Genomic DNA, 13510 nt, shown 5'->3' with positions numbered 1-13510 from the left:
ATGGCTGACAAGAGAACTCAGGAACAGCATAAAATCAAAAGAAAAAGCATATAATGTGTGAAGATTAGCCAGAAGATTGAGAAACCTTTAAAAACCAGCAGAGGATAACGGAAAAAGCAATAAGGATAGGTGAAGATGAAGTATGAGAGACAGCTAGCTAGTAATAAAAAAAAGCAAGTTTTTTTTAGCTACCTAGAACTTAAGAGAGAGGCAAGACTGGGCACGGGACTGCTGGAAAATGAGGCTGGAGAAGCCACAATGGGGAGCAAAGAAATGGTGGTGGTACTGAAAACAGCATCATATTCACAGTGGAAAACATTAGCAATGTACCGGAACTTAAAGAGTCAGGGACAAAGATGAGCATAGTGACTACCATGATGGAGAAGATCTGGGGAAGCTGAAAGGTCTGCAGGTGGATAAATCGTCCGGGACAGATGGACTACACACCAGAGTTCTAAAAGAGATAGCTAAGGAGATTGCAGAAGCATTGGTGGTAATCTTTCAGGAATCACTAGAGTCAGGGAGGTCCTTAGAGGACTGGAAATTGCTAACGTAACATCACTGATAAAGAAGGGAGGGAGGCAGAAGACAAGCAACTATAGGTTATTTTGCCTGACCTTGGTCATTGGTAAGATTTTAGAGTCCAGCATCAAGGATGAGATTGCGGTTAACTTGTAAGTGCATGGTAAAATAAGGCTGAGTCAGCTCAGCTTTGCAAGGTGAAGCCATACCTGTAAGCAATAAAGGTGGGTATGTAATGACTAAGTTAGACAAAGGAAAACCAGTGGACATGATCTATTTGGACTTCCTGAAGGCCTCTGACAAAATACCACACAGGAGACTGCTAAATAGATAAGACCCTATGATGTTAAGGGCAAGGTTAAGGGCCTGGATAGAGAATTGGCTGACTAGCTGAAGTCAGAAAGTAGGTATATAGGTGTCTATTTCAGAATGATAGTGGACTTAGTGGAGTTCCGCAGGGGTCCAAGATGGGACCACAACTATTCATGTCCTACATTAATGATCTGAACAAAGGAACTGAGGGCATTGTTACTCAGTTTGCAGATGACACAAAGAAAGGTGGCAGTGGGGATAGTGTTGACAGAGTGAGGAAGCTGCAGAAGGACTTAAACAGTCTAGGAGAGTGAACAAAGAAATGCCAGATGGAACACAATATGGATAAGTGTGACATTATGCACTTTGATAGGAAGAATAGAGTTCTAGGCTTTGTCTAAATGGGGAATTGCTTTGGAAATCTGTATTTCAGAGGAACTTAGGAGACCTAGTTCAAGATTCTCTTAAGGTTAACATACATGTACAGTTGGCAGTTAGGAAGGTAAATGGAATGTTTGCATTCATTTCAAGAGGCCTCCAATAGCAGAAGTATAAAGCCGAGGCTGTGTAAAGCTCTGGTTAGATTGCATTTGGAATATTTATAGCGTTTTTGTGCCCTTTGTCTAAGGAAGGATGTTCTGGCCTTGAAGGGAGTCCAGATAAGTTTACAAGAATGATTCTGGGGATGAAGGCTTGTCATGTGAGGAGCAGTTGAGAATTCTGAATCTTTACTTGATGGAGTTTATAAAGATAAAGGGGCTTCTCGTTGAAACTTACAGATTACTGAGAGGCCTGGATAGAGTGAATGTGGAGAATACACATCTGTCAGTAGCAGTGTCTAGAACGTCAGGGCACAGCCATAGATTGAAGTGATGACCCTTTAGAACTGAGATTTGGAGTAATTTCTTCAACCAGAGGGTAGTTAATCGTTGGAAACCATTGCCACAAAGGGCTGTGGAGGCCAAGTCGTTGAGTGCATTTAAGACTGAGATAGCTAGGCTCTTTGTTGGTAAGGGGATCAAGGGTTATAGGAAGAAGGCACGAGAAAGCAGTTGATAAATGTATCAGCCATGATCAAATGGTCGAGCAGACTGAATGGGCTGAATGGCCTAATCCTGCTTCTCTACACTATATTTCAATAGTGTCCTGTTGTTTAGTCTTTTGCAGCATTCAGACTTTGAGTAAATTAAATATATTGCTGTGTGTGTTTGTTTATGTTTTGTGGTGTGCATTATTAGCTAGGCATGATTTCATGATAGCAAGCATTTGGTAAATTGAGGGTTGAATATTCGTGGTAGATTTACTACATGTTGGCCTGGTGACCACTTAATTGGTATATGAATGCTATTGTGATATGGGTTGCTGCTACGTGTCAATGTTAAGGGGCCAAAATTCCTTGAGGGACTCACTTGTAATAGGATGTTGATAGGTTCCAACCAGTCAATAAATTGTTCAGTCGTTTCCTTCCTTTGTTGAGGAGTACTGTGAAGAGAGAAACTGAAAGAAGCTCCCCTCAGCTGCACTGCTGTTCTTAATTGCAGCACTCTGCTCAGACCTGCTGTGATTGCACTCTTGATTTTGCAGCTTCTTGCAGGGGAGAGCACAGATACACTCCAACAGTCCTTTATTGTGTGCTTGACGCAGATTCCAGCAGTCCTTTGTTTCCATGTGGGACTTCAAGCTATTGGCCGATTATGATGTCAGCAATAGAAATGAATATTCACAGTACAAAGTTCAGCCAGATTCCAAGAATACTTGGCAATTTCACTGACCATTAATATCCTGCAACACAAAGGTGGCAGTAGAGGAAAGTCTTTTTTTGACACATGCCAAGACAAAACCTATTACGCATCTGTTTCAAGTTGACATGTTCACCCTGCGAATTTCAGTTTGACCCAACCCCAGATGAAAATTCCACTGGCCTGCCGCTGCCAGAACAAAGGCAACATTGCAATGTATAGACAATTCCCAACCCTTATGTGTCTGTCCATGATGAAAATCAAGGCACTTCTTTTTGGTTCCAGCCATGTGGTTGCTAAATGCAATAAGAAAATTATGCCATTTTTGACATAGTGGAAGATAGTATGAAATGCAGTTATCACCAGTTCTAATCAGGTTGAATCTTGCATTTCAAATTTGCACTGTGTCCTGGGATTTAAATTTGCTAGCTGTGGGTGACATAGGAATTTGACTTTGACTTTGGACAATAGTGTAGAATGAACAATATTTAATCTGATTTTGAGACAACATTGTAGACATCCTGGGAGCAGTACTTTGAGGAAGGAGAAGGGTATTGACAAAATCAATGGTAAGAAGGACCAAGCGGAAAATTGTCCTCTATCATGCAAAATAAATAGACCAGGTTTTATTTCATTCAACAGTTGTTATAATCTCTTTGAAATTGAACTTTCATTGGCAAACCCTGTCATTGCATCTTCAACACCTTTATTAAATTTATCATTGTTTGTAAACTCATAAGTTGACGAAACAGAATTCAGATAACTATAGATATTGTAAAGGTACATTTTTTAATTGCTTTTCAAGGTCGTTGGTCCTTCATCTGCAGGATCTTTTCGCGAGAGACCCAGTGGACCTACAGCATTTCGCAAGTGTTATAAACGAGGCGATTTCCCTATTGCCTTAGAACATGGTTCACATGGAAATCGAATAGCCTGGAAGGTGAGTTGGAGTACAGTGATGGCAAATACTGCACAACTAAAAGTAACATTTCCTATTGTCAAACAAGATTATTTTACAAATTAATCAGATAGAATCATTTCTCCGTAAATAGAGGCAAGAAGGAAGGTCTCCTGAGTCAGCTGCCCACCTTTGCTAACAATTAAATTTATCCAATGAAAGATATGAGAGTCAGCTTTCCTTTGAGACTATTCCCTTCTGGCCAATCCATCTCCATTTTTATGAGGACCTGGCAACCGAAGCTATCTAAAACAGTCTATCAAGTAATGGAACTAGCTAAATGCATCAAGCAAGCAAGCATTTATCTCAAGCTTCATCTCCTCCTGCAGAATGTTTCCAAATGAAAGGTTTAATTACTTAAATGGAGAGGGCATGCAATCTTGACCTGTACAATGTGAAGCAGAATATTAATGAAGATCAATCCTTATTCCACTGCTGCTTTCATTAGCTGCAACTCGTGTTAGTTGCATGCTGCTATGCAGTTTCAAATGGCTGAATTTTACCCATTTATCTAGCAAAAGGTTAATTATCTTAAAATAAAATGCAATATTTAATGAATGCTCTGATGCTAGTATGCACTGAATAAAGTAACAAGATGATCATGTGTGAAAATTGCAAAACAATTTAAGGTGTTATTCCCTACTATGAATCAGACAGGTTGAGATACGCATTGTTTATATTATGGAATTTATTAGTTTTCTAATTTAGCTCAATGTTTAAATTTATTTTGTCAATATTTACAATTGCATAGTATTCCTCAGGACTTATGGGGTCCTTTGTCAGCAAAGTGGTATTGTTTCATCTTCATTCCATAGAGTTCAAAAGTATCAATAAAATTGGTGGAATGTTTAACATAAGATACCGAAGCAATACTTGGAAGTAATTTATTTCGATGATTTTGTCATTGGATACAGAGATCAATAGAAATGTTAGTGTAAAGTGGTTTTATGAGGATTAGGATTCAGTAAAATATCTGGAATGCCAGTTAGTTGCACACATATTATAATTGAAGAAACATGTAAAATAATGGTTTGATTTTCTAGTTGTATTGCAGGCCCACGGTATTGGGGAGTTAGCTGGTTTCTTAGTTATGGAAGGAGTTTACAACTCCGAAAGAACATTTTATGGGATTTCCTTAGAGATTCTTAAGCGGCATCTGAACAATAAATAATATTTTTCATGCATATTGCAAGTGAATAAGTAAATGCATTTGTTCCTTTTGTACGTAAGTGGCTTAAAAAGCAGCATTGGGGGAAATCTTTACCTTTATTGTCCCTTAAAAGTGTATGAGCTTTTACGAGGGATGTCTTGTGGTGCAGTGGGTAATGTCCCTGCGTTTGAGCCAGAAACTGTAGATTCAAGTCCCATGATGACCACAAAAGGTATGGGTAAACAGACTGATTATCAATCTGAAAATCCTTTCATAGTGCTGATGGCAGATAGTAAGACTATGGGAATTTCCTGGTTAGCCAAAATGATATGGTAACTGCAGCACACCAGTTTCTCATGTTTAAAACAATTCCATGCTCAGGTTTTTCCATTGGCTTTACTCCATTGCAGATCTGTCAAAATCTGTCGAATTCTGCCTTGAATAAATCCAACTACACGGACTGCTACTTTTTTTTGGAAGAGATTTCCACTGGCTGAAAGCCATCTAAGAAAAATAATTTCCCAAAATCTCTGTCTTCATGGGAGTTCTCTTGCTCTCAAACTGTATCTCCTGGTTCTGATTTCTAATAATGATAAAATTCTTCTAGAACTGTCAAAACTGCAGGAATCATTTTTATCTCCTGATTGTCTTCAAATTCTCTGATAAATACACATAAATGAAAGGCGCTATCACAATAGGTAAAGGCTTGCTCTGCCTCATTCCCTAGTGTACTTCTCAATTTATTGATTTTTTTCCCCTCAGTGATACCCGTATCTAGTTGTGTTATATTAAATACTTTTAGTTGTAGTAGAGGAGCTAGTCCACAGTATATGTGGAGTTAGATAATCCTGTGACAGCCTCTGGAAGAAGGTCTGAGCAAAGTACAACTTGCATCTGGCCTTAATTCAAATCCAGCGTTATTAGCATAGTATGAATGGGAGCCTGTGCTATTTCTTGCTCAATTATTAAGCCTCAGCAGATTGGATATGGTTGTGGCAGAATCTTGCAAAATAAATCCACAAATTATGTTGGTTGAAGAGCTTCAAAAAAATTGCCAAAACATACGTTGAATTTGTTTCTTAGTCAATGGCATATGGACAATTTGTGATTCGTTGTCATAGGAAAGCAGGCCTTTGAAATTATGGCAGGCCTTAATTCTGCCAGATCTGGTTCTGACAAGCAGTAAGTCTGCTTTATTTGGGTGAATGCAGCACTGTAGGGCAGAGAAGTGACTTTGGCATGAAATCCCAAGATAATGTCCCATGTAATTCTATGAAGTGCATGGGGAAAGGCACAGATTCAAAAAAGCATACATCCTTCTAAAAATCAGATGACTTGCTGTGAATGATAAAAGAAACTGAGAGTTTCAGGCCCAACTACAACTTTGAAGCTTAGAACTTTATTAATTCTCTTTAGCTAACAGAAAGTTGCAAAATCGACTTTCTCAGAAGGTACAGCAGTTGTTTAGAAATATATTTCTATATTTGAAAATATTTGGGACACCAAAAATTCTATTGCTTACAGAAACATTTTAACATTTTTTAAAAATGTATTCATAAATCTTATTTCCAGTAGTAGAGGAACAGAGGTGTACGCTGAAAATTTAAAAAAAATTTTTTTGAATGATTGGTTGATTTTAAAGGTTAAGTTTCCTGACCCCTCACTCTGAACTTCAGAATCAAAATAATATGGATGCTGAAAACCTAAAATTAAAGCATAAAGTGCTAGGAATGTTGAGGAAGACAAGCAGCAGATGTGCAGACAGAAACAGAGTTAATGGGTGGAATTTTAGCTTTTCTGTAGTGGCGATAATGATGGCAAGTAAGGTAACTTAATCATTCGAGAGTCCAAAAATTAGGTTCTCGATATGAAGGAAAGTTCTCCAGAGTCAGTCCCCTAAGCGTTAGATGATGAGATCAGAATCATGTTGTTGAGTGGAAAGAGTCTTATTTAGTGTATCCACATCTCATTATTAATGCAACTTGCATCATTAACATCACACTTCCATTTTTCTTCTTTGACTTCAAGAAAATTGATACACAAAACCTCCAATGCTTGCATGGGTGAAAGGTTCAAGATGAGCGTGGCCATTGATCATGGAGGCAGCTGAAGCAGGAAAGCGGTTCCACGTAAACAAACATTAAACGACCGGTGTTGCTTGAGAATCTGAGATAACACGGTGTGAAGCTGGATGAAAACAGCAGGCCAAGCATCATCAGAGGAGCAGGAAAGCTTGACCTTTTGGGTTGGGATCCTTCTTCAGAAAATGTGCTATTCTGAAGAAGGGTCCCGACCCAAAACGTCAAGCTTTCCTGCTCCTCTGATGCTGCCTGGCCTGCTGTGTTCATCCAGCTTCACACCGTGTTATCTCATTAAGTGACCGGTGCAGTGATTCCACAATTTGCAATGGAGAAAATCTCCACTGATAAATCAGAGCATCTTGTTTTGTCTTGTCAATGCCCATTGCAACCCCATGGTGTCTCTGTGGTCAATGGCCACACTCATCTTGAACCCTTCACCCATGCAAACATTGGTCTCAAAACATCAGCTTGTTGTCACCCCAACTCAGCCACAAATTCATGACTTCAAGCAAGATTTTGGAATTGACTGATAGTCAGGGCTTATAAATTTATGACAGGTAATTCCGCATGAGGGGCATTCTGGCATTCTGTGTACCGATGCAAAATTTTAGTGTTGACATCGAACCAGGCAAAATCTCCCCTCCCCCACTGCCTCCCAAAACCAGCCCAACTCATCCCTGCCTCCCTAATCTGTTCTTCCTCTCACCTATCCCCTCTCCCACCTCAAGCCGCACCGCCATTTCCTACCTACTAACCTCATCCTGCCACCTTGATCTGTCCATCCTCGCCAGACTGACCTATCCCCTCCCTACCTCCCCACCTACACTCACCTCTACTGGCTCCAACCCTGCCTCTTTAACTTGTCTGTCTCCTCTCTACCTATCTTCTCCTCTACCCATCTTTGATCCGCCTCCCTCCTCCCTATTTATTTCAGAATCCACTCCCCCTCCCCCTTTCCTGAAGAAGGCCCAAAACATCAGCTTTTGAGCTCCTAAGATGCTGCTTGGCCTGCTGTGTTCATCCAGCTCCACACTTTGTTATCTCCGATTCTCCAGCATCTGCAGTCCCCATTATCTCTGATACAATTTTTGGGTCTTAGTCTGCTTTTTAGGACTCAAGGTCTTTAGTGCTTAGTTGGAGGCAGGCAGCTTCTGTAGCTTTTAGTACAAAATGTCTTTAAGTGTTCTGTTAGAGGCAGATATCTTTGGTGTCCCAGCCTGGTTTGTAATGCACAACATCTTTAGTGCTGCTTTAGAGTTGGGGATCCTTAATGATATAACCTAGATCTTAGCATACAAGGTATTCAGTGCTGCTTTAGAAGCAGGTGATCTTTGTGGTATAACTTGCTTTCTAGAGCAGAAAGAGAGGTGGGCTTCTTATGGCAGTAGAGAGTACTTAAGAATAAATGTTTGAGTCAGACAGGAGATGGACATGTTGCTGTATGGCATAGAGCTAGTTCAACATCAGAGCTGCAATGTGTGCCAGTAGCTTATATAGTAAATACATTGCAATGTCCTGAAGAAAATGTATGCAAGTCAAAGCTTTAAGCAGCATTAGGGTGCATTTCAATCATTTAGGGGATACTGCCAAAGTTATTCATGGGCTAGTCAGAATCCACTTCAGCAGGTTGGTCGCGATCAATCAGATGCTTGGTCCTTTGCGTGTGCTGGGATTCATGCCTGGGTCACGGTCTGACTTCAAGACAAGTATAAGCAAGCTTCTCTCGTGCATCTTGTAGATGGTGCACATAGCTGCCAACAACCCATCGTCCTTGTGCTAGGTATTGCTTCACAAGTGGAGAGCTTTCCCCAATTTTCATTTACTTCAATTTTCCAAGGAACTTTAAGGTCACACGTGATGCATCGTTAATGTTAATAGCAGTTACTGTTACTCACCTTGAGACATTTGATCCTTTTCCATGTTTTGTTCAAACCTGCTAGGAGATGTGAAAGCAAGTACTCTTTGCAGAATTCAAACTGAGTTTCAGTAAGCAGTTTATTGATTGCGACTTGATAACACTGTCAGTAAATGATTAAATTGGATTGGATTTGTTTTGTTTTCTGTGTACAGGGCAATGCTGGTCAATTTTGCACTTTGTTGGGTAGTTGCCAATATTGTAACTGTTTTGAAAAATCTTGACCAGTGGCATGGCTCATTCTGGAGCACAAATGGTCAGCATCATCTATTAAGATCTATTAAGAGTCAATTCATCAATGTAATTGAATATTCATTACTTGCCTGCTTGAGTACAACCATGACAACGCTCAAGAATTTCAATAAATCTCAGCATTTGCTTGACTGACAACACTGACACCAGGCTCAGTATCTGTGTCATTCTATCAACGTAGACATAATGACTACAGGATGCATTGCAGCATCTTATTAAGGTTACTTTGACAATGCCTCTCTGCCCGGCAAGAGGAAAGAACAATATGTTGTAGGAAAACTATCACTTGCAAGATTATTTCCAAGTTATACAATATCCTGATTTAGATATATATCATAATTCATTCGACAACTCTGAGTCAATATTTTAGAATTTGCTACCTGATATTGTGGAAGCACTTGGATAGTAGCTGTTCAAAGAGAAACCCCTCTCACAAGCATCCTAAGACCGTTGAATAAATAAATAATGAATTCATTCCTGAGAGATTTTTTTTAAGTAAAATTAACCATTCGATCAACAAAGCTGACTGAACGGTACTGATACATTTTAAGAATTTTAAGAAGGTATGTAGTACAAGCTCAGACCGTACAATCGAAATTCACTTCACAGTTTTATACTACTGGACAGTATGCTACCAAGCTCAAGTTCAAGTCCACCTTTGAGGGAGGGGGTAAGACCTTAAAGTAGAAACTTCAGTGAAAACATTAAAAGCCAATATAGACAATTCGAATAATATATAATTATGCTATTGTAAAATATGAAGCATGTTGTTTTGTCATTTTCCTTGAACCTTACTGCATTAATTTGGACTTTCAGCATTGAGGGAAAAATTGCAAATACATTTTCAAAATACATTTAAAATGATTTGTAGATGAAGGATCAGTACAATTAGCCAATAATACACTTTGTAAAATACTGAGTATTAAGTGAAAGACCATGTTTGACAAGGAACGTGTACCATTCCCAATACTGAGGCTGGATGTTTTACTTGCAGGAGCAAATGTGTTTGGGAGCAGATGAAGGGATGACAGCAATGAAGTTGACAACACATCAGGAAGCCAGCTCAAATCAACTGTCTTCTGCATTTAATTATAATGTATTAGGTTGCAGGAGGCAGAATGTTAATTTTAAACTGTAATCATTCATTAAGAAGGATACTAACATGGGCCTTAGTATTTAACTATGGCTGTCCAAGTTTCTCAATTTTACTTGGACTTGCGACTGAAAATAAGGCAAAGACACAGCACCAATTGAGTAAACCTGTAGAAATTACAAGCAAAACTTTCCATGAGTACTGAAACTTCATGGCTGTTTTCTTAGCTAATTAGTTAAATATGAAAGACATTTGCTTGATATTTGTTCTCAGAGGTTTCTTTTCTTGAAACTCTAAAGTAGTGAGAGTTACATTTTCAGTACTTTATGACTGCTTTCTTTATTTTGGAGGTTTGTGTGTTTGATATCCACTTTAGTCAGATCAGTATGTGTGGTTCATATTCTGTATTAATGTGGATATCAAATGACAACAAAGCTGATAAGCAGAAGCAAGAACAAGAAAAATACCAACATGAGCACCAGCAGCAGCACAAGAAAAGAACAGCAGCTGTTCCTCTTCACAAACCTGATGCTCAACAGGTGAGGTGATGAGTTGCTGAGCAGTTCACAGGATGCAAAACCTCGATAGATGCTAAACATATTTTCAACATAGAGACAGAGCTTCCTAAATCTAGTGGAATACAGGTGTCTTAGTCATATCAAGTGATGGCAGATATGTGCAGCCTGCCAGAAAACCTGATACTAAGTGGACCTAATGGGCACAGGCAAGAACTAGAGGATAATAAAATGTGAGGCTGGATGAACACAGCAGGCCAAGCAGCATCTCAGGAGCACAAAAGCTGACGTTTCGGGCCTAGACCCTTCATCAGAGAGGGGGATGGGGGGAGGGAACTGGAATAAATAGGGAGAGAGGGGGAGGCGGACCGAAGATGGAGAGTAAAGAAGATAGGTGGAGAGGGTGTAGGTGGGGAGGTAGGGAGGGGATAGGTCAGTCCAGGGAAGACGGACAGGTCAAGGAGGTGGGATGAGGTTAGTAGGTAGATGGGGGTGCGGCTTGGGGTGGGAGGAAGGGATGGGTGAGAGGAAGAACCGGTTAGGGAGGCAGAGACAGGTTGGACTGGTTTTTTTCCAAGATAATAAAATGTGAGGCTGGATGAACACAGCAGGCCAAGCTTTTCCAAGATAATAAAATGTGAGGCTGGATGAACACAGCAGGCCAAGCTTTTCCAAGATAATAAAATGTGAGGCTGGATGAACACAGCAGGCCAAGCATTGTCTTGACTAGTGAGGCTGGTATAGTAATCCAGGAGGTGGCACTTGATATGGCCAGATCCCAGTGAGGTTCACCAAAGTTCCAGACAGGATTTAAAAACCTGTCCAGCTTCTTGGTGAGAAGCGGTGAACCAGCTTTCATTTATTATTCATCTGGCCATTTTGTTGCTTGCAATGTTAACTTAAATAAAGGATCCCTTCTTTAATGATGCCTTTCTTTCAGCCCAAATTTATGTTTTAAAATTAGTGTTTAACCAGGCTTTCTTGAGCTAACAAAAGAGTGAGTTTATTATTTACTAAACACAAAAAGACATGATAACGCAACAAACTTAGGGATAGGTAGAAATAAAAAGTGAGTCCAAGAAATGTTGTCAATTAGAAAAGATGTACATATTAACCTCTGACTTACATGAAGGTGAAACAGTTGAACATTGTGGCTGTTACTTTGGGTGATACCAGCAGCACTGATATTGGTAGGTGTGTAGTTGGTTTTGAGATACTTAGATTTGCCGGTCAGTTGAAAAATCTCTGCCTTGTTTCCTTTTGCCTGCGGCTTCATTTGCTTTCTGGTTTTCAGCAAAAAGACACCTTCTGTCTTGTCATACTTGCACTGCAAATGACATGACAGGAGCTTTCTCTCTCTGTTGAAAACCAGAAAACAAATAACACCACAACTGAAAGAAAATGGGACAAAGATTTTTCAGCTGATATGCAAATCTGAGTACGTTAAAATCAACAGTAGCTACCAACTTCAGTGCTACCTGGTGTCACCCAAAGTAATAGCCATGTAACAGAATGCAAGGATGACAAGGGTTTTTCTTAGCTGTGATTCTTGCAGCACATATCTTTCCCACTAGCACTCAAAGAACAGGGTTGAAACTAGCAGTACTTGTATATTCTGGAAAGGGGGAAAGCACAAATACATCTTTCAACCAGACTGCTGTCTTCTTTGCCATCATGTTTATAGTCTAAGATAACTCACAGGAAATTGCAGTTCAATTTGCAGTTTATATCTCCCTTTGAAGCTTCCTTGACACCGAACAGGTGTAGTAAGCTATAGTTTCCCTCGAGACAAGGGATAAGTCACACAGCCTTTTTGGATGATCACTGAATTACATTACTCAAAATGTACTTTTCAGTCATTCTTTGGCTTTATGTCCTTTTTTAAAACACACATTGTAAGTGAAAAATCAGTACGTTCATAGGTGATCTAAAGTTTTAATCATCATCATGGCACATGGGAGGAGCCTTAGACCTGCATGTCCAACAATCTGTATGAACAAGAGAAGTAGCCTGAGGGAGAATGAGAAAATCGGCCATGATCCTTGTGATCATGCAGGTTGAGGGAATAAAAAGAGATGTGGTAGAGTTGGAGACAATATAGTTAGGGGAATATATGCTGTCACTGCAGCTAAAATATTGAGTCCCAAAGTTGCCTGCCTAGAGTCAGGACTAAGAACATCTCATCAGGACTGAATAGAAAATCAGGCTGGAAGAAGAAGAATCCAGCTATTGAGGTTCACGTGGATATCAGTGATGTAAGTAGGACGAAGAAAAAGATTCTGTAAGGACCTGAAAGACAAAGCAGAACGACAAGGTAATAAAATTTGGATTACTACATGAACCATGAACAAATTGGCATTGACAAATAAGATCAAAGAATTAAATACCTGCTATGAAGATTGGTGTCAGAGAAATTGGTTCCCGTTCATGCAGCACTGGCACTGGGGAGAAAGGGACATGTTCTTTTGGGATGAGCTTGACCTGGACCATGATGGGATCACTACCCTGGCAAGTTGCAAAAATAAGCCTGTGGAGCAAGCTTTAAACTAAAGAATATGTGTGTGTTTGTGTGGGTGTGTGTATGTTAGTGGTGTGGAGGGTTCAGGAGAAGAGAAACATGAAAAGTTGAAGAGAAAAGACAAAGCACTTGTGCTAGGTAATGGTAGGAATAATGATAATTGATGTGTGACCACCGGGGAGTTGATGTATAATCATAAGAGTGTATCAGCAAATAAGATCAGAATAAAGAAATATGGGACAACAAGAAAAGTAATTAAAAGGCCTATTATCTCTGAATGCATGAGCATTTCTAACAACATGGATGAATTTATGACATAAAAATAAATTGTTATGATCTGCTAGTAGTTGCAGAGATATTGGAAGATGACCAAATCTGGAGGCAGAATATTTAAGATAACAAAGTGTGGAGCTGGATGAACACAAGCAGCATCTTAGGAGCACAAAAGCTGATGT

General features: G+C 39.6%; 1 protein-coding gene across 5 annotated transcripts in view; it reads left to right on the top strand.

Annotated features, from left to right (window-relative positions):
- The window catches only part of LOC125454670 (parkin coregulated gene protein homolog), a 304227-nt gene that overhangs the window by 67740 nt on the left and 222977 nt on the right, over positions 1-13510 (top strand). For 4 of the 5 annotated variants that reach the window (XM_048535690.2, XM_048535692.2, XM_048535691.2 and 1 more), the window contains one exon: positions 3379-3513. The exons of the other annotated variant lie outside the window; for it this stretch is intronic. In XM_048535690.2, the coding sequence (XP_048391647.1) occupies positions 3379-3513 (135 nt within the window). The remainder of the gene's footprint in view (positions 1-3378; positions 3514-13510) is intronic. 5 annotated transcript variants of the gene reach the window in all.

The sequence above is a fragment of the Stegostoma tigrinum genome, chromosome 9 (assembly GCF_030684315.1).
Source record: "Stegostoma tigrinum isolate sSteTig4 chromosome 9, sSteTig4.hap1, whole genome shotgun sequence".
Lineage (NCBI taxonomy): Eukaryota > Metazoa > Chordata > Chondrichthyes > Orectolobiformes > Stegostomatidae > Stegostoma > Stegostoma tigrinum.
This window is presented reverse-complemented; position numbering and strand designations above follow the sequence as displayed.